At 61.5% G+C, this 26,455-nt stretch overlaps 1 protein-coding gene across 3 annotated transcripts; it reads right to left on the reverse strand.

Annotated features, from left to right (window-relative positions):
• Positions 1-925: 925 nt before the first annotated feature.
• On the reverse strand, positions 926-26,455 carry SMTNL2 (smoothelin like 2). Of its 3 annotated transcripts, none has more exons than XM_051991510.1 (9): positions 26,026-26,455; positions 15,458-15,496; positions 12,198-12,285; positions 11,482-11,685; positions 10,590-10,665; positions 9,395-9,562; positions 8,899-9,016; positions 7,583-7,734; positions 926-1,467 (listed from the first exon to the last, which is right to left on the reverse strand). In XM_051991510.1, the coding sequence occupies exons 1-9, from the start codon at positions 26,416-26,418 to the stop codon at positions 1,341-1,343; spliced, it is 1,365 nt and encodes a 454-aa protein (XP_051847470.1). In that variant the 5' UTR covers positions 26,419-26,455; the 3' UTR covers positions 926-1,340. The 3 variants fall into 3 exon arrangements, with proteins under 3 accessions (XP_051847470.1, XP_051847469.1, XP_051847471.1); XM_051991509.1 differs by lacking the exon at positions 15,458-15,496 and adding an exon at positions 17,623-17,661; XM_051991511.1 differs by lacking the exon at positions 15,458-15,496 and having other exon boundaries at positions 26,026-26,453.

Genomic DNA, 26,455 nt, shown 5'->3' on the forward strand with positions numbered 1-26,455 from the left:
CCTCAGACACTAGCTGTGTGACCCTGAACAAGTCCCTTCGCTCTGCCTCAGTTTCCCTGCCTGTAAAATGGGGATACTAAGAGCACTTCCCTCCCAGGACTGTTGTGAGGTTCAGTGAAATGTCTGTCAAGCGCCTTGCAGCGACTGGCACACAGTGGGCGCCACATAAATGTTGAGCATCTTCGTTATTGGCCGGGGCTGGAGGGCAGCTCTGGCACTCACAGCCCGCAAGCTCCGCTGCTCGGCCCCAGGCGAGTCGGGCTCACTCCCTGAGGGGACAGGGCCCCCGGCTGAGTGAGTGGGGGCCGAGGGGCAGGAGTTCCGGGCGCAGAAACTGCGCCTTCTCACCCCGGGGTCACAGGATGATGGCTTCTAACCTGTGCCTTATAGAACTAGAGGACGGGGTGGCAGGAAAAAGGGAAGAAGGCCTGGGGGATAAGGGGTGGGGAAAGGAGGGTCTGGCGGGGGGAGCTGCTCAGGGAGGAAGAAGGCAGCTGAGACCCAGAAAGGCCCGGCCCGGGTTCTGAGCTTCCCCAGATTACAACTTCTCTCTCCACAAAAGCGCTGGGGACACCTGGCAGGCAGGCAGAGGGCTGGGTCAGGGTGCCCGGCATGTGGGCAGAGGGCCAGGCTGCCCAGTGGGCGGGTGGGTGGGCAGAGGGCCGGGTCAGGGTGCCCGGCATGTGGGCAGAGGGCCAGGCTTTCCAGTGGGCGGGTGGGTGGGCAGAGGGCCGGGTCAGGGTGCCCGGCGGGTGGGCAGAGGGCCGGGTCAGGGTGCCCGGCATGTGGGCAGAGGGCCAGGCTGCCCAGTGGGCGGGTGGGTGGGCAGAGGGCCGGGTCAGGGTGCCTGGCGGGTGGGCAGAGGACCGGGTCAGGGTGCCTGGTGGACGGGTCACACCTCCCCTCCCAGACACAAAGCCAAGTCCAGAGGGAGCCTGAGCCGGCATCTTTTATGTACAAACGAGCTCTGACACAGCTGGGGTCACATTGCCTCATAAATAGCTGCAGCCAGCCCTCTATAAAGAGACCGGGTGCCCCGGGGTGGGCTTGCGGCCCCAGAGGGGCAGCCTGGCCTGGAGGGGGGCGGCCCGACCTTGGAGGGGCACCGAGCCTTGCGGGGGCTGGGCGGCTTCCTGGGCACGGGGAGGCGCCTCAGGGCTCAGTAACGGCCAGAGGGAGCCTCAGCCTTTCACATTCTGGACTCGGGGAAGGGGGCTCTCGTAGCACCAACGTCCAGTCCTTTCTCCACCTGCTCCAGCGCTGCCCTCGACCTCGGGTGCTGAGGGGGCTAACCCCCAGGCTCTCCAGCCTCTTCTGGGGCAGCCCCGGGGGCGCAGGGGTCACTCAAAGCGCCGCAGGTGGTTGTACAGGGACTGCACGTACGTGAAGACACACATGGGGTCCGGCTTGCGGCCCATCACCATCATGTCGTCCACCTCGATGAGGCGCTCGCACTGGGCCAGGTTCCTAGAACACACAGCGGGCGGCCCGTGAGGGGGCGGCCCCGGTCAGCCTTCCCTGCGGGCCCACTGTGTGCTGGCCAAGCCCCAGGGTACAGGGATGGGGGGAGCTCGGACTGTCATAGTGGGGACTTGGGAGAAAAGTGAGGACGGGGGCCCTGAAAGAAGGGACACACTGACCCCCAACCCCCTGGCTCAGATCCACGCTCCCCAAGATCGGGGCCCCCTCCAAAGCCTTCCCTTCACGTTGACTCAGTAATGAAGATACAGTGATAAGCATAAGCGTCACAGCCCTGTATGGGGGTGCCCAGGGAGGGCCCAGAGCCGGGGCCCTAGAGCCCACCAGGGGCAGGGGCTGCTCGGGAGGGGCCGCGGGGGCTCGGGCGCCCCCCCACCGCCCATGTGCCCTGCGCCTGCTGCCCGGTGACACGCTCTGCAGGCCCCGGCGCCCTCCAAAACCCAAAGGTCAAAGCGAAATTGAGCCATCTGTCACAGGCTGTCCCCGCAGCTCCTATTTAAGGCTCCCCCCATACACTCGCACCCCAGGCTGCCAGTGACTGCCAGGAAGGGGCTGGATGAGGGCCAGCTGCCCCCCCCCTTCCCCCTCCCTTTTCTCCCCCTCCCTCTCTCCTCCTGGCTTCCTTCCAGCCCCTTCCCCTCCCAGGTACGGGGCCCTCCTCCAACCTCCCTCCCCCCCTGTACCGGAACCCGGCGGGGGCACAAGCCGCCCCTCGTCTCCCCTCAGACTGGGAGCTCCCGGGGCCTTTGGCCTCTGTGGTATCCCCTCACCCAGCACGCAGGAGGCAGAGTGGCGGCGCCCGGGGGGCCCCAAAGGGACGGGGGGAGCCGGGGGGGGGGGGCAGCCAGCAGCGAGGCGGCGGCTTTTCCTTAGAGGAATTTTCCGAGGGAGTCGGGAAATTCGACGAGCTCAGTTCAGCTTTCAGCAGAGACACATGGCCGCCGCAAATAGCCCCCGGGCAGCTGCCGCTCCCACGCGCTCCAGCTGTAACCGGAGACCCGGCACATTCCTCCGCCGGCTTTCTGCACTGGACTCTGGGGGAGGGGGGCCGGGCAATGCCCTGTCCCTGGTGGGGGCTGCCACCCCCTGCAGGGGAGCCTCCCTGGGATCCCCAGCCCGTCCCTGGGACCCCCGATCCCCAGCCCCTCCCCGGGACCCCAGCCCCTCCCCCGATCCCCAGCCCGTCCCCGGGACCCCCAAGCCCCTCCCCCGATCCCCAGCCCCTCCCCGGGACCCCAGCCCCTCCCCCGATCCCCAGCCCCTCCCTGGGACCCCAGCCCCTCCCCCAATCCCCAGCCCCTCCCTGGGACCCCAGCCCCTCCCCCAATCCCCAGCCCCGCCCCTGATCCTCAGACGCCTTCAGTCACTCAGCCGGCGGCTCCTCTGCCCATGAGAGCCGCAGATTGTCCCTATGGCCCGTCCCCCTCACCAGGTGATTTTCACTCCCCTCCCGCCGCCGCTTCCCCAGCTGTGGTCACATGACTTTGTGGCCCCCTGACTTTAAGGGGCTTAACTGGGTGATCCTGAGCCTGGCTTTGGAAACTCCCTGGCCCAGCCTGTGAGACTCGGAAGTGACCCGTCCTCCTGAGATGGGGGGGGGAGCACTCGGGGGAAGGGGGGGCTCCTCCTCCGGGGACTTGGCCAATCTCAGCCGGACCGGGACCCTGGTCCACCGGCGTCACCACCACAGCAACTTTGCCCCTTGACCAGGAAGTGGGCTCGAATCTGCAAACTTGGAGGCCAGTCTGGGACCCAAACTTTTGGGCCTTTCCCAACAGCCGCCCGCTTCAGGACAAGACCGGAGCAGGCTGCCCCCCCCAAGTCTGGCTTCTGACCTCTCCCTGTGGGGTTGGGGGTAGCGCCCGCCGCCAACTTGGGGCCTCGTCCACTCCCGTTTGCTGGTGGAGCCATGACCCCCCACGGCAGAACCAGCTTCCAGCTCCTCTGGCCCCCATCGGTTTGGGGAGTGGGAGCTCAGTTCCCTGAGAGGAGGCACCAGGGCCCACGGGGCACTCCTGCGTTCTGGGGTCCGGCAAACCCACAGCACTGCAGCTGTACCCCAAGTATCTCCCTGAGGTGAGAGTCCAAAGGGGGACCCCTGTCTCACCAGGCAGCTTAAGGCAGTTCCAGGGCCTTCTGTCCATCCCTCCACCACCTGTTTTCTCTCTCTGTCTCTCTCTCCCTCTGTCTCTGTCTCTCTCTCTGTCTCTCTCTCTCCCTCTGTCTCTCCCTCTCCCTCTGTCTCTGTCTCTCTCTGTCTCTTTCGCTCTCTCTCCCTCTGTCTCTGTCTCTCTCTGTCTCTTTCTCTCTCTCTCCCTCTGTCTCTCTCTGTCTCTCTCTCCCTCTGTCTCTGTCTCTTTCTCTCTCTCTCCCTCTGTCTCTGTCTCTCTATGTCTCTCTCTGTGTCTCTGTCTCTCTCTCTGTCTCTCTGTCTCTGTCTCTCTCTGTCTCTTTCTCTCTCCCTGTCTCTGTCTCTCTATGTCTCTCTCTCTGTCTCTCTCTCCCTCTGTCTCTGTCTCTCTCTCCCTCTCCCTCTGTCTCTCCCTCTTTCTCTCTCTCTCTGTCTCTCTCTGTGTGTCTCTATCTCTCTCCCTCTGTCTGTCTCTTCTCTCTCTCTCCCTCTGTCTCTCTATGTCTCTCTCTGTGTCTCTGTCTCTGTCTCTCTCTGTCTCTGTCTCTCCCTCTCTGTCTCTTTCTCTCTCTCTCCTCTGTCTCTGTCTATGTCTCTCTCTCTCTCTCTCTCCCTCTCTCTGTCTCTCTCTCCCTCTCCCTCTGTCTCTCCCTCTCTCTGTATCTCCCTCTCTCTCTGTCTCTCTCTCTCTCTGTCTCTCCCTCTCTCTCTGTCTCTCTCTCTCTCTGTCTCTCTCTCTCCCTCTGTCTCTGTCTCTCTCTGTCTCTTTCACTCTCTCTCCCTCTGTCTCTGTCTCTCTGTCTCTGTCTCTCTCTCTGTCTGTCTTTCTGTCTCTGTCTCTCTCTCTGTCTCTTTCTCTCTCTCTCCCTCTGTCTCTCTGTCTCTCCCTCTCTCTGTCTCTGTCTCTCCCTCTTTCTCTCTCGTCTCTCTGTCTCTCTCCCTCTGTCTCTGTCTCTTTCACTCTCTCTCCTCTGTCTCTGTCTCTCTGTCTCTGTCTCTCTCTCTGTCTGTCTTTCTGTCTCTGTCTCTCTCTCTGTCTCTTTCTCTCTCTCTCCCTCTGTCTCTGTCTCCCTCTGTCTCTCCCTCTTTCTCTCTCGTCTCTCTGTCTCTCTCTCTGTGTCTCTGTCTCTCTCCCTCTGTCTCTGTCTCTTTCTCTCTCTCTCTCTCCCTCTCTCTGTCTCTCTGTCTCTGTCTCTCTCTCTGTCTGTCTTTCTGTCTCTGTCTCTCTCTCTGTCTCTTTCTCTCTCTCTCCCTCTGTCTCTGTCTCCCTCTGTCTCTCTGTCTCTCTCCCTCTCTCTGTCTCTGTCTCTCCCTCTTTCTCTCTCTCTCTCTGTCTCTCTCTGTGTCTCTGTCTCTCTCTCTCTCCCTCTCTCTGTCTCTTCTCTCTCTCTCCCTCTGTCTCTCTATGTCTCTCTCTGTGTCTCTGTCTCTGTCTCTCTCTGTCTCTGTCTCTCCCTCTCTGTCTCTTTCTCTCTCTCTCCCTCTGTCTCTGTCTATGTCTCTCTCTCTCTCTCTCCTCTCTCTGTCTCTCTCTCCCTCTCCCTCTGTCTCTCCCTCTCTCTGTATCTCCCTCTCTCTCTGTCTCTCTCTCTCTCTGTCTCTCCCTCTCTCTCTGTCTCTCTCTCTCTCTGTCTCTCTCTCTCCCTCTGTCTCTGTCTCTCTCTGTCTCTTTCACTCTCTCTCCTCTGTCTCTGTCTCTCTGTCTCTGTCTCTCTCTCTGTCTGTCTTTCTGTCTCTGTCTCTCTCTCTGTCTCTTTCTCTCTCTCTCCCTCTGTCTCTCTGTCTCTCCCTCTCTCTGTCTCTGTCTCTCCCTCTTTCTCTCTCGTCTCTCTGTCTCTCTCCCTCTGTCTCTGTCTCTTTCTCTCTCTCTCCCTCTGTCTCTGTCTCTCTGTCTCTGTCTCTCTCTCTGTCTGTCTTTCTGTCTCTGTCTCTCTCTCTGTCTCTTTCTCTCTCTCTCCCTCTGTCTCTCTGTCTCTCCCTCTCTCTGTCTCTGTCTCTCCCTCTTTCTCTCTCGTCTCTCTGTCTCTCTCTCTGTGTCTCTGTCTCTCTCCCTCTGTCTCTGTCTCTTTCACTCTCTCTCCCTCTGTCTCTGTCTCTCTGTCTCTGTCTCTCTCTCTGTCTGTCTTTCTGTCTCTGTCTCTCTCTCTGTCTCTTTCTCTCTCTCTCCCTCTGTCTCTGTCTCCCTCTGTCTCTCTGTCTCTCCCTCTCTCTGTCTCTGTCTCTCCCTCTTTCTCTCTCGTCTCTCTGTCTCTCTCTCTGTGTCTCTGTCTCTCTCCCTCTGTCTCTGTCTCTTTCTCTCTCTCTCCGTCTCTGTCTCTCTATGTCTCTCTCTGTCTCTGTCTCTCTCTCTCCCTCTGTCTCTCTCTGTCTCTTTCTCTCTCCCTCTGTCTCTGTCTCTCTATGTCTCTCTCTGTGTCTCTGTCTCTCTCTCTCTGTCTCTGTCTCTCCCTCTCTCTGTCTCTGTCTCTCTCTGTCTCTCTCTATCTCCCTCTGTCTCTGTCTATGTCTCTCTCTCTGTCTCTGTCTCCCTCTGTCTCTCCCTCTCTCTGTCTCTCTCTCCCTCTCCCTCTGTCTCTGTCTCCCTCTGTCTCCCCCTCTCTCTGTCTCTCTCTGTCTCTTTCTCTGTCTCTCTCTCCCTCTGTCTCTCCTCTCTCTGTCTCTGTCTCTCTCTGTCTCTTTCTCTCTCTCTCCCTCTGTCTCCCTCTCTGTCTCTGTCTCTCCCTCTCTGTCTCTGTCTCTCCCTCTTTCTCTGTGTCTCTGTCTCTCCCTCTCTCTGTCTCTCTCTCTCTCTGTCTCTTTCTCTCTCTCTCCCTCTGTCTCTGTCTCCCTCTGTCTCCCTCTCTGTCTCTCCCTCTCTCTGTCTCTGTCTCTCCCTCTTTCTCTGTGTCTCTGTCTCTCTCCCTCTGTCTCTCCCTCTCTCTGTCTCTCCCTCTGTCTCTCTATGTCTCTCTCTGTCTCTCTCTCTGTCTCTCTCTCTCCCTCTGTCTCTCCCTCTCTCTGTCTCTGTCTCTCTCTCTCTGTCTCTCTCTGTCTCTGTCTGTCTCGCTCTCTCTCTGTCTCTGTCTCTGTCTCTCTCTGTCTCTTTCTCTCTCTCTCCCTCTGTCTCTGTCTCTCTCTCCCTCTCCCTCTCCCTCTGTCTCTCCCTCTCTCTCTCTGTCTCTCTCTCTCTCTGTCTCTCTCTCTCCCTCTGTCTCTCCCTCTCTCTGTCTCTGTCTCTCTCTGTCTCTTTCTCTCTCTCTGTCTGTCTTTCTGTCTCTGTCTCTCTCTCTGTCTCTGTCTCTCTCTGTCTCTGTCTCTCTCTCTGTCTGTCTTTCTGTCTCTGTCTCTCTCTCTGTCTCTTTCTCTCTCTCTCCCTCTGTCTCTGTCTCTCTCTGTCTCTGTCTCTCTCTCTGTCTGTCTTTCTGTCTCTGTCTCTCTCTCTGTCTCTTTCTCTCTCTCTCCCTCTGTCTCTGTCTCTCCCTCTCTCTGTCTCTCCCTCTGTCTCTCTATGTCTCTCTCTGTCTCTCTCTCTGTCTCTCTCTCTCTCTCCCTCTGTCTCTCCCTCTCTCTGTCTCTGTCTCTCTCTGTCTCTTTCTCTCTCTCTCCCTCTGTCTCTGTCTCTCCCTCTCTCTCTCTCTCCCTCTGTCTCTCTATGTCTCTCTGTCTCTCTCTCTGTCTCTCTCCCTCTGTCTCTCCCTCTCTCTGTCTCTGTCTCTCTCTGTCTCTGTCTCCCTCCCCCTCCCCCTCCCCCCTGGCTCCCAGAGCTGCCACACCAGCCCTGCACAAAGAGGCCACTCTCAGGCCTCGGACGCTGTGGGTCAGACCTGCTGGAAGGGCCTAACTGGCCCGGCCTCCCCAGCCCTTCGCGGCCATAGCCTGGGACCCAGCCGGGCCATTTCTCCTGATTTGCAAACCAGGGCCCGGCCTCGGCCCCCATGGCCCACAGGCCCGCCCCCAGCACCCCCCAGGGGGCGCCCCTCCCCGGGCACTCACTCGGCCATGGTGAAGGCCAGCTCAAAGTTCTTCTTCCGCTGGCTGGGGTCCAAGGTGTTGTAGTCAAAGGCCTCTGGGAAGAAGGAGTGAATGAGGGCGCAGAAGGCCATGCCGTCGCTCCAGCTGGAGGAGAAGTTCTGGAGGTCGACGTGCTGCGGGGGGAGGGAAGGGGGGGGCTCAGTATCCCCGGGGAGAATCAGGAGGGAGGGGCCCCCACCGGGGCACAGCCTCTCCCTCCGCCCTGAGCGCAAACTGCCCCAGAAACTGTGACCCTGAGCCGGGCGTTTGAGCTAAGCCTCGACTTCTGCCATTAACACGGGCGGTTCCTCAGCAGAGGGGGTTTCTTCACTGGACGAGGACGTCCCGGGCCTTCCCTCACGCCTGCCTTACCCGGGGCCCGCGGGGGCTTCTGCCCTGATCCCTGCCAGGAGCCTTCTGCTGGGCACCAGTGCCATGGCGGCTCCTGTGTGGGCGCCCACCCTCCCCCCCAGGCCAGACTTTATCCATCCTGAGTGATTGTGCCTCCCCACATTTACACACTCTGTCACATGCACCCACATTTACACGCTCACTATCATACACACACATTTATACACTCAGTGTCACGTTTACACACTCACTGTCACACACACATTTACACTCACAGACATGTACACACACAGTCACATGCACACACATTTACACACTATCATACACACACATTTACACACTATCATACACACACATTTACACACTGTCACACACACTTACACTCACAGACATGTACACACTCACACAATGTCACATGCACACACACTTACACACTCACGGTCACATGCACACACATTTACACTCACTGTCAGACGCACACACATTTACACACACTGTCACACACTCACTGTCGCATGCACACACATTTACACACTCACTATCACACACACACTTTTACACACACTCACTGTCACATGCACACACATTTACACACTCACTATCACACACACATTTACACACACTCACTGTCGCATGCACACACACTTACACACTCACGGTCACATGCACACACATGTACACACACTCACTGTCACACACACACATTTACACACACTGTCACACACTCACTGTCGCATGCACACACATTTACACACTCACTATCACACACACACATTTACACACACTCACTGTCACATGCACACACATTTACACACACACACTGTCACACACACATTTACACACTCACTGTCACACGCACACACATTTACACACTCGCTGTCACACACACATTTAAACACTCACTGTCACAACTCACTCACACCTGCCTCTCCCCTGCAGGCTCCCACCTGGTACCCGAGGGTCTTGGAGCGGCACCACTCCAACAGGATCTGCTTGATGCTGCTGGCACTGGCCACCCCGAAGCTCTGCGAGCGCTTGAGCTTGGCCCGGGACTCCCCTCGGCCCCTGGAAGGCAGAGCACGGGCTGCGGGGCTGCTCTCCGCCCGGGGCATCCGCCCCCCTTCCTCCCAGGGGCACCCGCTGCCAACAGGGCGGGGCCAGCTGCCGCGGGGCCCCTGCCATATGCCCGGGCTCAGCTCCTGCGAGAACTAGTGCAGAGGCCCCGGGAGCTGTTACGGGGGGAGCTGGGGAGGCCTGGAGGCCCACCCCCCGCCAAGGGGAAGGGGCTACCTCAGGGCTTTGCTGCAGTGGGTGTGAAGCGGGGTCAGTGCGCCCCCTCTGCCCCCCGCCCTTGTTGGTCAGTCCCAATAGGGATGGGGCCCACAATAGGGATAGGGCACCAGGAGGGGGGGCTCAGACCGCAGCCCGGGGGGGAGGGCGTACTTGCCGGCATCTTGTTCCCACTTCTCAAAGAGAGCTTTGCGCGCCTGAGCCCCCGAGGTCCGCGGCAGCGTCTGGGATCTCACCAGCTCTCGGCGGCGCTCCCCCTGCCGATGGCCGACCGCCGGCGGAGGCGGGGATGGGGATTTGGGAGCTGTCGTCTGCTGGAGACTGGAGAGAGGGCGCCCTGACACAGGAGAAGGGAAGCCCCCGCCCCGCAGTGGGACCCAGGGGGCCGGAGAGCTTTTCCTCCTCCTGTGCTGCGGGCCAGGCAAGGAAGGGCCCTGGGCTCGAGCCGGTCACCAGCTTGCCGGTTCTGTCCCCAGACTGGTGCCCAGTGAGGCCTGGGAGAAATCACCCCCGCCCCCCGGCCAGAGACCCCAGGATGGGCCCGAGCCCCAGAGGCAACGCGGAAGGAAGAGGGCGGCGAGAATCAGGCTCCCACTAGTTCCCCAACGAGCCCTCCTCCCTCTTCCAGGGATCACCGCTTTCACGCAGTACCCACTAAGCCCCCTTTAACGCAGATCTCAGTGCTCCCTGACTGGCAGGAATAGATTCTGGGGAGCAGCCCCGGGAGCACGAGCCGCCCCCCCCCTGCCCCCGGATCATGGGAGGCGCTTTAAGGCCTGGGGCTAAGGCCACGGTCCCAAGCGGGAGAGACGCTGGGCCTCGGGCTGCGCCGCAAAGTCCAAGGCCACGGGAACTTGGGTAATAACAGTCCTGGGGGCCCGGGCGGCCATGGGTGACCATGATGGCCGCAGCTGACCGGGGGCCGAGGGTGGCCATGATGGCTGCAGCTGACCAGGGGCCGAGGGTGACCATGATGGCCGCAGCTGAGCGGGGGCTGAGGGTGACCATGATGGCCGCAGCTGACCGGGGGCCGAGGGTGGCCGTGATGGCCGCAGCTGACTGGGGGCCGAGGGTGGCCGTGAATACTCCTGAGTGGCCACGGGTGACTGGGGGGCCATGAGCAGCCAGAGGGGGCCGAGGGTGACCATGATGGCCACAGCTGACCGGGGGCCGAGGGTGGCTGTGAGTGACCATGATGGCCGCAGCTGACCAGGGGCTGAGGGTGGCCATGGTGGCTGCAGCTGACTGGGGGCCGAGGGTGGCCGTGAGTACTCCTGAGTGGCCACGGGTGACTGAGGGGCCGTGAGCGGCCGCAGGGGGCCACGCGTGTCTGTGGCATCTGGCTTACCTCTCATTGTTGACAAAGACACTGGTCATCCCGAAGCTGGTGACCGAGGAGGACCTGGTGATCCTGAAGCTCTTCTCTGAATGGCGGGAGACAAGACACCAAAACAGCGAGCCCTCAGTCGAGTGGGAGGCCCCGGGACCCTCCCATCGCCCTCCCCCTCCCCAGCTCACCCCTGCCGGGGACCTGCTCCCTCCGTCTCTCCCCCCACCCACTTCAGCCAGGGAGGGCAGCGAGGAGCACAGGGCCAGGCTAAGGGAGGACTCAGCCAAGGGGACCAGGCTCAGAGCGCTAGCCAGACCCACCCGGGGGCCTTGGAGGCCTTCTGCCCCTGCCGCTGCGTGACCCTGGGCAGCCAGAGAAATCTGTGGGCTCGGCCGTGGGGAGAGCCCAGGCTCAGGGAAGGCACAGACCCACCCCTCGGAGGGCTTGTGGCCTAGCAGGGAGAGCGCCAGGACACGATGCTCTCCCACTTAACAGAAGGGAAACCTGAGGCTCAGGCTGGCGAGCAGCCCTGGGTCACCTGCCCCTCCTGTCCAGCCTCAGTATCTGCCTCCGCAAAATGAAGGCGGAGCTGGCCCCCTCGGCCATGAGGACGATCACGTCCACGAGACACTAAAGGTCTCTCCCTCGGTCTCGCCATCCCAGAGGCAGGTTCTGAGAGGATCCCCCTTTTACGAAGGAGGACGGGCAGGAGTCCGGTGACTGGCCCGGCGAGTGTCCGCGGCAGGGTTTGAATGCGGGCCGGAGCCCCCGTGACGCTGTCAGCCGCCGCTCCGGGGAGCCCGAGGGAGGGGAGGGGATTGCTAGGACGACTGGGGCAGAGGAGGAGAGGTGGCGGGCAGCCGCCCTCCCCGAGAGGAGGGTCCTTCGTGCCCGGAGCCACGTGCCCTACCTGCATGGCCGGCCGTCTTCCCCGTTTCGCCGGATCCCGGGCTGGCCACGGAGGCGCCTGCCAGGGCTGGGCACACGATCTCCCCGGAAGCCTTCTCGGAGCCCCGGGTGATGGCGGTGACGGGCTGGTGGGGCATGCAAAGAGCCACGCTGGGGGGGTGAGGCTCGAGGGGCTCGGGGGCCTCTGGGGACAGGTGCCCCGGACCTAGAGAGAGCAGAGTGGCGCGCGGGGTGGGACGGCGGCCTCGCCCCGCGGGGGCCGCGCCCTGACCCACGATGCCCAAAAGCCCAGGAGCGGCCAGGCTGGGCGCAGGCCCACACGAGGCCCGCGGGGCCGGCCGGCTCTCCCTCCTCCGCCAGCGCTGACCGAGGCCTCCAGGGGCCGCAGAGGAGCAGGACCAGCTTCCTTCTCGGCCGCCCGCAGCCCCGTGTCCACTTCCCCAGAGGACCGCTCCAGCCTCCTTTCTGGGCTTAAAAACCGCCAGGGGCTCCCCCTGTCCCTCTTGGCTTGATCCTCCAGGGCCTAGTTTCCAGACCACACCATTCCCTGGAGATTCGCTGCAGAAAGACTGAGGAGCCTGGGCAGCAGTCAGGGCCAAGCCCAGAGGTACTCCTCCCAAGTCCGGGATGCTCCTCCTGCGCCCAGAGGTGCTCCTCCCATACCCAGAAGAACTCCTCCTGAGTCTGGGGTGCTCCTCCCTAACCCGGCTCACTCACCTGCTGTCACCTGGTGCCCGTTCTCCATAACTGAGGCATTTGAGGCTCTCTTTGCCTCCGAATCGGCCCATTCCTCCTGCTCCCCGCTCTGCAAGGACACAAAGCCACGTGGGGGGGGGTCTCCCGGAGGCCCTCCCAGATCCCCGTTCTCACCCACTCTCTCCCCAGAGCCTCATACGGGCCCTTTAGGGACGGCAAATGGGGCAGAGGAGGAAAGGGACTTAAGCTTCGTGGGGAGCCAAAGGCCGGGGCCGAGTCGGGGCCCAGAGTGCCCCATCCTGAGCGCGGGGCCCCAGGCGGCGCACAGCCCTCCCCTCCGTTCCACTCAGGGCTACGGGGGCTGCACACGGACACACGAAACCGAGCCCCCCGAGCCAGCTGCGCTGCCGGCAAAGAAACCCCCAGAGGGAGGGCCGCGGCGGAGAGCGATCTCATCTCCCGCCACAGGCCGGTTCTGAGCAGATGAGTCACAGCCAAAAGAAAAAGAAAGGCTGTGTCCTAAATCCTGGAGAAGGGGGGAGGGAAGGGGAAGGGGAGGAAGAGGAGGAGGGAGAGAGGGGGGAGGGAGAGGGGAAGGGGGGAGGGAAGGGGAGGAAGAGGAGGAGGGAGAGAGGGGGGAGGGAGAGGGGAAGGAGGAGGAGGAGGCAGGAGAAAGGGGGAGAAGGGAAAGGGAAAGGGGAGGGAAAGGAGAAAGAGGAAGAAGGAGAGGAGTTAGGACCCAGGATAAGGAGGAGGAGGAGGAGGAGAAGGAGGAATCTTAAAGAAGGGAAGGGAAAGGGAAAGAGGAAGGGGAAGGGGAAGGGGAAGGGGAAGGGGAAGGGGAAGGGGAAGGGGAAGAAAAGGGAGCAACAATGAAATCTAAAAATAGACATGCTTGCTGAAGGAGAGGGAAGCCCAGAAATACGCCATCCGTCCAGTCAGGAGGCCTGGTCCAGAGGCCGCTTGCAGTGCTCCCTAGCTGCGTCACCTCCCAACAGAGTGGACCCTGTCCTCCAGCTTCTCGGGGCCAGCGGGAGCCCAGCAAGCCTCCTGGGCCTGACCAGAACCGTGTTCTGGAGAATCAGGCAGTCGCCTCCAGCGTCCGACCTCCCCGGGTCCGCGGCTCCGTCGGGGTGATAAGCTTGGCAGGGCCCGCCAGCCGTGGGCCAGGCCGTGATCCCTACAACTGGGAGCCCGCACCTATTCTCAGGGCCCAGAGGCCAGCGCGCCTCCCTCTGGGCCTCCCTCCTCTGCCAACCCCGTCAAAATCCCACTATCTCAGCCCCAAGCTGGGGAGCCCCCGCGCCCCTCACGTCTGACGGGGGGAGGGGAGGGTGACGTGGCCCCCCCAGTACCCCCCAACAGGGCCCCGGGGCTCCCCTGGAGCCACGGCCATGACTGCTCAGAGTTGCGTCCCCGGGCAGGCTGCTCCCAGGGCCTCCTCCGGGCGTCAGGGCACTCCCCGGGATAAAAGCAGGCGCAGGTTCCCGCGTGGGGCCGGCAGAGACGCGGGAGCGGCTGGCCCTGTGACCCAGGTCCCCGAAGGTGCAGCTGGCGCAAAAGCAGCTAAAACCGGGGGAGCGCGAGGCGAGCGGGCCGGGGCGTCCCCAGAGCAGGGCCCTGGGTTCCGCCAGAGCCTGGAAAGGCAGGAGCGGGAGCTGACCTCGGACGGGACAGAGAGGAACCGCTGGGGCCGCACGCGACGCTCCCCGGCCGTGGGACCCGTCGCGTAACCCCAGCGGCCCCAGCAAAAACGAGAGGAATTCCCGGAAGAGATTTGATTATATAAAGAGGAAGATTCTCTTTAGCAGAAAGAATATTTACTCCAGACAAGGGGAAACAGCCCGAACCTAGAACATTCACTGCTCACGATCACAGAGGCACCAGTAACCCCCCCCCCCCATTCACAAGGAACACAGCCTGGAACAAGCCCCGCGGGACTCTGGGCCGGAAGGGACCTCGGCTGCCAGGGGAGCCAGGAAAAGGTCTCCCCGAGGAGGGGCCGCCCTCAGAAAGCAGCTGGGGCAAGCGGGCGGCCCGGGGGCAGACGGTCTCTCTCTGCGGGGGGCGGGGGTCTCTTCTACAAACCCCCCTGCCCCTGACACGAGCATCCCTGGGGCAGGAGCGACTCCTACAGAAAAGGCGATGAAGACCTGGGGGGCCATGGAAGAAACAGGGGCACGCGCACAGACCCACGGAAGCCTTGGACAGTGGCCACGCCCGGCCCGGGGGCTGAGAGGGCAGAGCTGACCCTCAAAAACCCGTGGAAACACAAGAACATTCTCGTGGGAGAGCCAGGGAGCGGGGAGAAGCTGCTGGAGAACAAGTTCCAAGCCCGAGTTCTGGGGCCCAGAGCTCGCAGCTTTAAAGAAGGGCTGCCCAGTTGTGCTGAGGCTTAAATTTCCATTCGCAAACTGTCAGGTTTTAAATGCGTTTTTCCAGTGGCCTCAGGGACCTAGGCAGACACTTGCCCTCCTCCTCCTCCTCCTCCTTCTCCTCCTCCTCCTCCTCCTCTTCCTCTTCCTCCTTCTCTTCTTCCTCCCTCTTCCTCTTCCTCCCTCTTCCTCCTCCTCTTCTTCTTCCCTCTTCCTCCTCCTCCTCCCTCTTCCTCCTCCTCCCTCCTCTTCCTCCTCCTCCTTCCTCCTTCTTCCCCTCCTCCTCCTCCATCCCGGGAAACAGCCACTTTCATTGGACTTTGACTGGGCCCATGCGCCCTGCACACCAACCTGGCAGAGCCTGGGCCAGCCTGGGCCCCACTGGCAGTCTCAGAAAACAAGGGTTACCCCCTACAAAAGTCAGGGGGCACCTAAAGGGGGAGATCCTGGTACATAAGATCACACATGGGGGCGGGGGGCAGTCACACGGACTGAGAGATGACCAATGGACACACCGGCTGCTCAATAGGTAGCGTCCCATCCTCCTCACGGGGCGAGGGGGGGGTAGTCCCCCCCCAGTACGTTGCCTTTATCTCTGTCCCCAGCCCTCCTAAGTGCCTGGAGTACAGTAGGTATTTAATAAACGCTTACGATATATTTACGTGAGGGGGGGACGGCCAATGGGCGAGTTTAAATGCTGATGAGCAATCCGTGGGAGTTACTCAGATCCAGCCCCCCCCTTCTCCCTTAGCCCATGCTGGAGGGGCCCTTCATTTGGAGAGAAGCACTGTGGGGGAGGGGAGTGCGGCCCCTGCTGCGGAATCTGGGGCCCGGGGCGCTCTCTGTCATGCTATGGGACTGGTATTTCTGGTCAGCCACAGCTGGGGGGCTTTGGGGGAGACTCACGGAGGCCGCCTCATCTTCTACGGGAAGAAAGAAATTCACCTGGTGGGAGGGGGGAGAGGGAGAGATGGAGGGAGGGAAGGAGAAATGGAGGAAGAGATGGAAGGAGAGAAGGAGGGAGAGATGGAGGGATGGAGGGAGAGATGGAGGGATGGAGGGAGAGAGGGAGAGAGGGGAAGGAGGGAGAGATGGAGAGATGGAGGGAGGAATGGAGGGGTGCATCAGAGTGGCCCCCCAGTACCCCCCAACAGGGCCCCGGGGCTCCCCTGGAGCCACGGCCATGACTGCTCAGAGTTGCGTCCCCGGGCAGGCTGCTCCCAGGGCCTCCTCCGGGCGTCAGGGCACTCCCGGGATAAAAGCAGGCGCAGGTTCCCGCGTGGGGCCGGCAGAGACGCGGGAGCGGCTGGCCCTGTGACCCAGGTCCCCGAAGGTGCAGCTGGCGCAAAAGCAGCTAAAACCGGGGGAGCGCGAGGCGAGCGGGCCGGGGCGTCCCCAGAGCAGGGCCCTGGGTTCCGCCAGAGCCTGGAAAGGCAGGAGCGGGAGCTGACCTCGGACGGGACAGAGAGGAACCGCTGGGGCCGCACGCGACGCTCCCCGGCCGTGGGACCCGTCGCGTAACCCCAGCGGCCCCAGCAAAAACGAGAGGAATTCCCGGAAGAGATTTGATTATATAAAGAGGAAGATTCTCTTTAGCAGAAAGAATATTTACTCCAGACAAGGGGAAACAGCCCGAACCTAGAACATTCACTGCTCACGATCACAGAGGCACCAGTAACCCCCCCCCCCCATTCACAAGGAACACAGCCTGGAACAAGCCCCGCGGGACTCTGGCCGGAAGGGACCTCGGCTGCCAGGGGAGCCAGGAAAAGGTCTCCCCGAGGAGGGGCCGCCCTCAGAAAGCAGCTGGGGCAAGCGGGCGGCCCGGGGGCAGACGGTCTCTCTCTGCGGGGGGCGGGGGTCTCTTCTACAAACCCCCCTGCCCCTGACACGAGCATCCCTGGGGCAGGAGCGACTCCTACAGAAAAGGCGATGAAGACCTGGGGGGCCATGGAAGAAACGGGGGCACGCGCACAGACCCACGGAAGCCTTGGACAGTGGCCACGCCCGGCCCGGGGGCTGAGAGGGCAGAGCTGACCCTCAAAAACCTGTGGAAACACAAGAACATTCCCGTGGGAGAGCCAGGGAGCGGGGAGAAGCTGCTGGAGAACAAGTTCCAAGCCCGAGTTCTGGGGCCCAGAGCTCGCAGCTTTAAAGAAGGGCTGCCCAGTTGTGCTGAGGCTTAAATTTCCATTCGCAAACTGTCAGGTTTTAAATGCGTTTTTCCAGTGGCCTCAGGGACCTAGGCAGACACTTGCCCTCCTTCTCCTCCTCCTCCTTCTCCTCTTCCTTCTCCTCCTCCTCCTCCTCCTCCTCCTCTTCCTCCTCCTCCTCTTCCTCCTCTTCCTCCTCCTCTCCTCCTCCTCTTCTTCTTCCCTCTTCCTCCTCCTCCTCCTCTTCCTCCTCCTCCTCCTCTTCCTCCTCCTCCTTCCTCCTTCTTCCCCTCCTCCTCCTCCATCCCGGGAAACAGCCACTTTCATTGGACTTTGACTGGGCCCATGCGCCCTGCACACCAACCTGGCAGAGCCTGGGCCAGCCTGGGCCCCACTGGCAGTCTCAGAAAACAAGGGTTACCCCCTACAAAAGTCAGGGGGCACCTAAAGGGGGAGATCCTGGTACATAAGATCACACATGGGGGCGGGGGCAGTCACACGGACTGAGAGATGACCAATGGACACACTGGCTGCTCAATAGGTAGCGTCCCATCCTCCTCATGGGGCGAGGGGGGGGTAGTCCCCCCCCAGTACGTTGCCTTTATCTCTGTCCCCAGACCTCCTAAGTGCCTGGAGTACAGTAGGTATTTAATAAACGCTTACGATATATTTACGTGAGGGGGGGACGGCCAATGGGCGAGTTTAAATGCTGATGAGCAATCCGTGGGAGTTACTCAGATCCAGCCCCCCCCTTCTCCCTTAGCCCATGCTGGAGGGGCCCTTCATTTGGAGAGAAGCACTGTGGGGGAGGGGAGTGCGGCCCCTGCTGCGGAATCTGGGGCCCGGGGCGCTCTCTGTCATGCTATGGGACTGGTATTTCTGGTCAGCCACAGCTGGGGGGCTTTGGGGGAGACTCACGGAGGCCGCCTCATCTTCTACGGGAAGAAAGAAATTCACCTGGTGGGAGGGGGGAGAGGGAGAGATGGAGGGAGGGAAGGAGAAATGGAGGAAGAGATGGAAGGAGAGAAGGAGGGAGAGATGGAGGGATGGAGGGAGAGATGGAGGGATGGAGGGAGAGAGGGAGAGAGGGAAGGAGGGAGAGATGGAGAGATGGAGGGAGGAATGGAGGGGTGCATCAGAGGGGCCTCCCCAGAGGCGTCTGGCCCTCGGTGCAGGGCTCATCCTGCTCCTCCCCCACGTGGGCCCACATGGGAATGCGCTTGCTTGGTTTGGGCCATTCCAAGGGTTTGTTCACTCTACTCTGAGTGGCGGGGATGGTGAGGAGGAGAAAACGAATGCTTATAAATCCAAAGAAAGAAAAGAAAAACTTGCCTCCAAAGGCAAGACAAAGTGGGGACAGAAAGGAGTCCTTGGTGGTGAGAGGAGGCAGGAAGGCCGAGGAGGAGGAGAGGAAGGAAGGGCCAACCAGGCCCAAGCTGGAGGGAGGCTTTTGCTCGGGCTGTTGGGCGCAGCACCGGGCCAGCCCTCGGCAAGGTTGAGGCTGGACTGAGTCTGATTCAGTCGGGATCGGTGGTTTTGTCGGGGAATTCCCCCTCCTTCCGCTCTCCACCTCCCTCCCTGGGGCCTCCTCTTGCCCGTCCTCCCGCTCCCCCTCGCCTTTCTGTGACCGCCACTCACCTCATGTCCCTGATCGGGGGTGTGGAGAGGCAGAGGCTGAGCCTGAACCAGGAAGGTACAAGCCCTGTCCGGGGCCCTCCCCAGGCTCTCATCTGCCCTCTCAAGGCCCCAGGTGGCCCTGAGAAGGCTTGGGCGGAGGGGACCCCAGGCCCGGCAGACTGAAGAGCGGCCCCGCTGCCAGCCATGGTGGGGGAGGCTCGGGCGGAGGGGACCCCAGGCCCGGCAGACTGAAGAGCGGCCCCGCTGCCTTGCACAGCCCCACACAGCCCCCACAGAAGCGCCTCACTGTCCTGCCAGGAGCCCCCGCCCCAGTCCTGCTCCCTGGGGCCCCCCCTCACCCCAAGCTCCTTCTCCTCCTCCAAGGCCCCCAGTCTCCCCTCCCCTCCTTCCTCCAGCGGGTCACGGACAGCTCAGTTCCCGGGTTAACTTAGGAAGGGAAGACAGCCCTCGGACCTGGGAGTTTGCTTCTTTCTGGCCAGGGGAGCTGACCCTAACCGCTGGGCCACTTGCTGGCCTAGGTAGCAGCAGAGGCGGGGCCGGCTCTCCCTGGGAAGGCTCACTGACCACCCACAGCGGGCGTTGCCTGGACCAGAAGCGGGAGGCGAGGGGGCGGCCACAGACCAGTGCCGCCTCCGTAGCCCCTCGGGGGGTCTGTCCCTGACAGAATGGGGGGCCCTTTCAGACCCAGGAGCTGACTTTGAGGAACTTCCAGGAAAACTGTTGAAAGAAAAGGCAGAAGGGCAGGGATTTATGTGGAAGGGCGCCTGCTGCTGCTGGAATTAAAGGCCGCCTGCTTCACTCATCACTTAAGTGATCGGGCAAACGTTGCTCACTCTCGTCCTCAGTTTCTCCAGCTGTAAAATGGAGAGAATGATCCCTGTCTGCCTCCCTGAGCTTTGCTGGAAAGATCACAATAATGGTCCTTATTAATAATAACTCCATTGATGGAAACCCAAGAGTCTTGGGAAAGTAAAAGCAGAGAGCGCTGCAGGCCAGCCGGGGGGAGCTGGGACAGCTCCGGGCGGCACTCCGGGATACTTGTCAAAAGGAAGGAAAGACCCCTCCTCCCCTGAGCCCTCACAGATCTCTCTCCTCCTCCCCCCTTCCCTATGGAAAGCCATCCTCATTATCTCTGTCTGGCCTCTGGAGGCTGCCCTCCCCCGTCCCCTCTCCCCCACTCAGGCTGGGGTACCAGCTTTAGAAAAAGGGGAGGCCCTCCCAGAAGCTCCAGAGACTCTGAATTTGGCCTCCAGGACCCCCAGCCCTCAGGCCCCATGGAACCAGAGAAGGGAGAGGCAAGGAGGTCCGAGGCCCGGAGGGCATCTAAAATTCACATAACTATTTCTTTCAAAAGCCAGGGCAGACTTTTCTCCTTAAGTCTTGCAACAGCCTTCCCCTTCAGGGCAGGAGAAGCCCTTTGTCATGTCCCTGCACACCGAGTGGGTCGGTCAGTGTGGTTGGCAATGAGGCCCTGAGTGCCCGGGCGGTCCTTGGACACGCACAGAAGCCGAGGCTGCCCTGAGTGGGGGACTCAGCCATCTTTATCCTTTTGGGGTTACAGAAAACCAGAGACCGAATGGCTTTCAAGAGACCCACTACCTTGGAGAGCTGGACCATCCCGAGAGACTCCCTCCTAGGGAGGACAGGTCCTGCTGGAAAGCAGGGCAAGGGAGGGAGTCGGAGTAAGGAAGGGATGGGGAGAAGGAAGGGAGTGGGGGGGAAGGAAGGGAGTGGGGGGGAAGGAGGGGATGGGATAAGGAAGGGAGTGGGGGGAAGGAAGGGATGGGGGAAGGAAGGTATGGGGGCAAGGACCCAGGGAGTGGGGGGTAAGGAAGGGATGGGGGAAGGGAGTACGGGTAAGGAAGGGAGTGGGGGGAAGGAGGGGATGGGATAAGGAAGGGAGTGGGGGGAAGGAAGGGATGGGGGAAGGAAGGGATGGAGGAAGGAAGGGATGGGGGCAAGGACCCAGGGAGTGGGGGGTAAGGAAGGGATGGGGGAAGGGAGTGGGGGTAAGGAAGGGAGTGGGGGGTAAGGAAGGGAGTGGGGGGAAGGAATTAGAGGTAAGGAAGGGAGTGGGGGGTAAGGAAGGGATGGGGGAAGGAATTAGAGGTAAGGAAGGGAGTAGGGAGAAGGAAGGGATGGGGGAAGGACCCAGGGAGTGGGGGGTAAGGAAGGGATGGGGGAAGGGAGTGGGGGGAAGGAAGGGAGTGGGGGGTAAGGAAGGGATGAGGGGAAGGAATTAGAGGTAAGGAAGGGAGTGGGGGGAAGGAAGGGATGGGGGAAGAACCCAGGGAGTGGGGGGTAAGGAAGGGATGGGGGAAGGAATTAGAGGTAAGGAAGGGAGTGGGGGGAAGGAAGGGAGTGGGGACTCCCCTGAGCCCATTACTGGGGAACAGTAGAACAAGTGCCGGCAGATGCATGTGATGGAACAGACTGCGAGTGGTGACCAAGAGGACAGCTCCAGAGGGAGTCGGGGAGACCCGGTGGGCTGATCCAGAGTGAGGGGCTGATACATCACCGAGACAAAGAGAACTCCATGGATGACCAGCCCGATTCCAGAGGCACAAAGCACTGACTCCCGAAGGGACGGACCAGCTTGGAGCACGGCCCACTAGATTTAGTCTGGTCTCCCAAAGGAAAACCAGTCTGTAAAGTGGCCCCCTTCCTGCCTCCTGCACAGAAGGCATCCCCCTCTGGCTGGCATTTGTTGGCATGAGAATTAGGGGGAAAAGACAGTGCTTCAAGGCCAGGGAGGCTGGAATAGCAGTACTGTCGGGTGCACAAACCACGGCTTCCCCCCCTCGGCGTCTTGGGTTTTTCAACCCCAAGTGTTCATTCCCCATTTCCCCAAAGCACACACACTCACACTCACACGTGCTTACACACACTCACACTCACACACATGCACACTCACACTCACACACTGGGGTGACCCTGTGTGCCCCCGGGCCTGGTAGTCTTCCCCTGGACACAGAAGACAATTAACGCCTCAGCATGGGCCCCCTCTCCTCGGGCTGAGGCTTTAAAGAACTTGATTTAAACCTCTCCCAAAGTGGCTCACTTTGTTATAAAAATAACGCGGCGGCGGCGGGGAAGGAGAGATAAGGCCGGGTCTGGCTTGCCTCACACAAAGGCCTCTGAGCTCCCCGGCATTCTGTGGGCCCAGAGGCCCCCGCTCTGTTCCCCTCTCGGCTAATGGGGCTCGCAGGTGGGCTCAGGTAACTGTTCTGGAGTCCAGCCCAGCCTCCGAGCCCATCCAGGGCCGGGGGAAGCCCCGCGGAGTCCCTCCCCCATCCCTGCCAGAGCAGCCAGCGCAGGGCCGGGCTTGGATGGACAGAAATGCCTGGCTTTTCTCAGGCCTCCCCTGGCCCTTTGCCAATCTCTTTCTGAAGTTCTAACAAAGCGGAGGAGCCGGCATTGGCGGGGGCCAAATGACCGGCAAGGCTAACCTCGTTTTACAAATGAGTAAACTGAGGCTCGGGAAAAGTGACTTGCCTGCAGTAAGTGACAGGTGGAATTTGACCTCAGGTTCTGACTTGAGAGCCAGGGCTCTCTCCAAGTGGAGTCGGACAATGGCGGGGGGCCTGGGGGAAGAGTCCCGTGGGCCACAAAGAATAAGCCCACGAGCCCCTGGGCCGGTTCTCCAGGGCCTGACCGTGTCAGAGCCTTTCTTTCAGGGAGCCCTCTCCCTCTGCTCTCAGCCCTCCTCCCAGCTTCCCCTCAGGGGCGCTTCCCTCACCCGCCTTTACTCTGCACGGGGCCAGCCGCCCCAGGGAAGCAGAGTCTGCTCAGCCGGATTTGTGTTCAGGGAATGCTGGGGAATGTTCAGGGGGTGGGAGGTACCCCAGGGGCCCCACCATCTCCCCTCCTCCGGGGGCGTTCAACCCCATCCCCCGTCTCTTGCCGACTCCTTGGCTCCCACCTTCAGCACGGCAGCCTTGCCGACTTCTGGTGAGACGGACCCTGCCTGCCGGGGCTCAAGGAGCGCAGGAGAAGAATCCACACACGGGAGCAGCCTCGTGGGGCGGGGCTGAAAGGAAGGAGCCCCCCGCTGTCGCTGTGGGGAGTGAATGGGCAAAGTCTTTCTCAGGGTCCATTGGTGGGTCGCTGCGAGAAAGACAAGGGATTGACGGGGGAGCGGGGAGCAGGCCCATTGTGGAGTGGGCCTAGGGCGGGAGAGGGGCAGGGGAACTGAAGTCAAGGAAAAGGAGGAGAAAGGAGGAGAAAGGACCTCAAGAGTGAGCCTCGAGAGGCTGGGAAGAGAATGATGGTCAATAACGGAGACAGACGGAACAGGAGGAGAAGCAGGTCAAGGACGGTGCGCGTTCTGAGGAGTGAGGAGTGAGCCTGATGCTTGGCACATGGGGCCTGTGGAGGCCGAGATCGTGCAGTTTCCAGGTTCCCCCCCACTAACCCTCTCCACTGACATGCAAGAAGTCCCATCGCCAGCCCTCCCTCTTCCTTCACACTGGAGGAGGGCCCGGCCTGGGCTTCTGTTCTATCTGGAGCACCCAGAAGATGCTCCCTCCTTACCGCTCACCTCCGGGGGTCTGGATCTTCCCACGGGGCCCCCCACCCCCACACAGTCACACAGCCCTCCTGCAGTTACAAGTACTAACTTCCTAGGGTAGGGGGGATGCCCCCCAAAGGTCCCCTGACGGTACGGCTGCTTCTACATCTTCCATCCCACGGCCTTCAGAGAGACTAAACAGTCGGCAGGCGTGGACTAAAGACGTACTCTTCAAAAAAGGAAAGATTGAATCTGAATCCCCGAGCGGATGCTGAGGGATGTGAACGGGGCCAGGAGAACCCGAGCCGGCTCCAGCACGATTGCATGACCGTCGGCTGGGACGGACGGGGCTCTTCTCGGCACGGCGCGAGCCGGTTCCATGACCGCGACGGAGGATCCGCGACGGAGGATCCGCGTCCAGAGCGCCACAGAGACCGAGCGTGGATCAAAGCGGAGGAGCTGCGCCTTGTTTGCCTTTGCTTTCTCACCAGCCCTTGTCCCTTCTGATCCGACTTTCCTTGCACGGCATGACAGATATGGAGACGTGTTAAAAGACTCCACATATTTAATCTCCATCAGATTGCGGGAAAGGCAAGGGAGGGAGGGGGAAAGCCTTGTGGAATACGAAGTCTCACCAAAAGGAATGCTGGGAACTGTCTTTATGTGTATTTAGAAAAATAAAATACTATTGAGGATTCTTTTTTGCTTCCCTCACTCCCCAGGGCAAAACTAACAACTACAGTGGGCAGAGCTTCCAGACTTCACCCCGGGAGTGGCGGACTCGGGAGGGGAAGGAGACACTTAAACACTCTCTAGCTACTCCCCAGGTGGAGGAGAGAGCGGGAAGGGCAGTGCCGGGAGGCCCCTCCACACCAGGGTGGACCCTGGCCCTGGCTGCCTCCGGCCCTACCCCCGCCACCTCTAGTCCCAGAGGACGGCCCGGCTCTGTTCCTTCCCAAGCCCACTCACGTGCTCCAAGAAGCAGACAAGGTCCCACCCTCGTTCACCCGGCTCTCCCTCCCGGGCAAGGCCTTTACTCTGCACGGGGCCAGCCGCCCCAGGGAGGCAGAGTCTGCTCAGCCGGATTTGTGTTCAGGGAATACTGGGGAATGTTCAGGGGGTGGGAGGTACCCCAGGGGATGTACAATTATAGTAGGAGGTAAGACACGGACCCCATCCGGAGCTCCACCCTGACTGACAGGCCGGCTGCTTCTGATCCCCTCCTGGCACCCCCCCTCTCCCCGCTGAGCTAGCCTGGTCGGGGAGCACGGTAAGAGTCAGTCCAAAGCAGCCCTCCCGCTCTTCCAATTGCCGCCCCTCCTCCCCTGTCTGAGCTCTTGCTCTTCCAATGCTGTGGTGCCCAGGATGGTGTGAAACCTGCAAGCCCCCCCCCATGGCCCCCCTGAGAATTCAGGCAACACCGACACCTCTGGGCCACAGAGAGCAAGCTCTGAAGAAGGCAGTGACTTCGCCAAGCCCTCTCCTCAAGGACTCCCCAGTTCCTGCTCCTCTCACATTTTTACTATGGGGGAGGATAAGAAGGTGCCCGACAAGAGGGGGAGGGGAGAGAAAGGGGGCAGAGAGAGGGAGACAGGTCAGGCTGCCGGGGAGCGGGAGCAAAGTCAGAGTTTGAGGGAGAACAAGAGGCGAGAAGCCGGCGGTATCAGAGAAGCAGACATAGCCGTGGCTTCGGGCCAAGCTGCTCCTGGGAGAGGGGGCGGCTCTGAAGCTTCCACAGCCTTGCGGAGGAGGAGGAAGGAGACTGAGAAAACCTACCTCGGTCCCAGTTCTGTTTTCTCCCCAGGACCCCCAAGTGGACAGCCCCCCAGCTCCCAAAGGACTTGGGCTTCCTGGGGCCTGAGCTCCCCCGGGCGGGCAGAACCCCCAGCTCCCAAAGGACTTGGGCTCCCCGGGTCTGAGCTCCCCCGGGCGGGCAGCCCCCTGGCTCCCAAAGGAATTGGGCTCCCTGGGGCCTGAGTTCCCCTTCCCCCATCCCTACAGACGGCCCAAGGTTGGCATTTCCCTTTGGCTACTGAGCCACCCAGAGAGTCGGAGACTGGGCTGGCCGCTTTCTCGGGTCCTAATCACTCCTGGACCCGGCTCCGGCACGCGTGTCCCTCCCCGGGCTCTGCCTCCAACTTCAGGGTCTCTGGGTTAATCAGGGAGGGCTGGCCCCTTCTCCCCTCAAGCCTCAAGGAGTGAGCACTCTTTAAACAGAGCTGTGGACCTTCTCCAAGCCCACCCCCTCCAAGCGGGGGCCACTGACACTACCATGGGCAAGTTCCCAAAGGCCCTTTCCCCTCCCCCTCAAAATGAGGAGGCTGGGGAGGAGCCTCCCCAACACATTCAATCCCTTGAAGCTGAGAGACAGGTGGACCCAGAGCTAGCCAGACCTGAACTGGCCTGTCCCCAAAGCCCTCACCCCCTGTTCTCAGCCCTCCTCATACTCTCCGTCCCCCAAACCTTCTCCCCCACAGCTCTGATGACACACACCCACTTCTCCAAGTCCCCAAGTCTCTGACCCCCGCAAACATCCCTCCTCCAGGTCCCTTCCCCAACTGCTCTGATCACCCCACCCCTCACCTCCAAGCCCCCTCCCCCACTGCTCTGATCCCCTCCCCCTACATCCACACCTCTTCTGAGTGTCCTCCCCTGCTGCTGGGCTCACCCCCACAGCCACACTCACAGGCCCAGCCCTCCTGGGCCGGCCAGGCTCACTTTTGCACAGCTGCCGGGGCAGTTCCTAAGTACCTTTCTCACGTTCTCAAGCCCAGGGGTCAGTCCCCAGGCACGTGTGGCAGAAGCCTCCAACAGCTGTCCCTGCCTTTGTCATTTAACCCTCAGCAAGCAAGTAGCTAGGCCGTAGGATGCCGGGGAAGCCCGGGACCCAGACTGGGGAAACTGAGGCAGGACAGACTGGGAAAAGCAGCCTCTGCTCCCAGAAGGCGGAAGCAGGAACAACAGGTGGAGGTTATAGAAGGATAAGTTGAGGCTGGAAGTCAGAAAGAAGCTCTCAAACTAATCCTTTCGAGCAGGCCCCAAAGGAGGGGGGATTCGACCTTGAAGGACCGGAACGGTTCCGGCCGGCTGCATCCCGCTGGGCCCGAGCCCTCTTCAGTTCTGTCCCCGCCCTCCCCGACCCGGCCGGTCCGGTACAGGAGGCGCTCACTCACCTGGCCACGGCCTGACAGCGAGAACACCGCGTGGCTGGCGAAGCGCGGGGGCCCCCGGGCCCCGGGGGACGCCGGTCCGGCCCCGGATTCGGGTCCGCAGTCCAGGGGCAAGCCGGTGGCGTGCGCCAGCGCCTCCACGTGGCGCGTCAGCTGCCCCAGGTGGGCCCGCAAGCGCTCGTGCTCGCTCTGCAGCTCGGCCACAGTGCGTGCCAGGGGCCCCGCCAGCCCCAGCGCCTCGGCCACTCTGCGCTCCACGCCACGCTGGAAGCGGGCCACGTCCGCGCGCAGGGCGCGCACCTCCTCGCGGAGACCAGCCGGCGCCCCCTCGCACTCGAACCCGAGCTCGGCCTCGGCGGCTCTCGCCCCAGCTTTCTCTCCGGATGCGCTCTCCATGGCCTGGCCGCTCCGCGCTGGGCGTCACGTAAGGCGC

Source organism: Antechinus flavipes, chromosome 3 (genome assembly GCF_016432865.1).
Source record: "Antechinus flavipes isolate AdamAnt ecotype Samford, QLD, Australia chromosome 3, AdamAnt_v2, whole genome shotgun sequence".
NCBI classification, from domain to species: domain Eukaryota; kingdom Metazoa; phylum Chordata; class Mammalia; order Dasyuromorphia; family Dasyuridae; genus Antechinus; species Antechinus flavipes.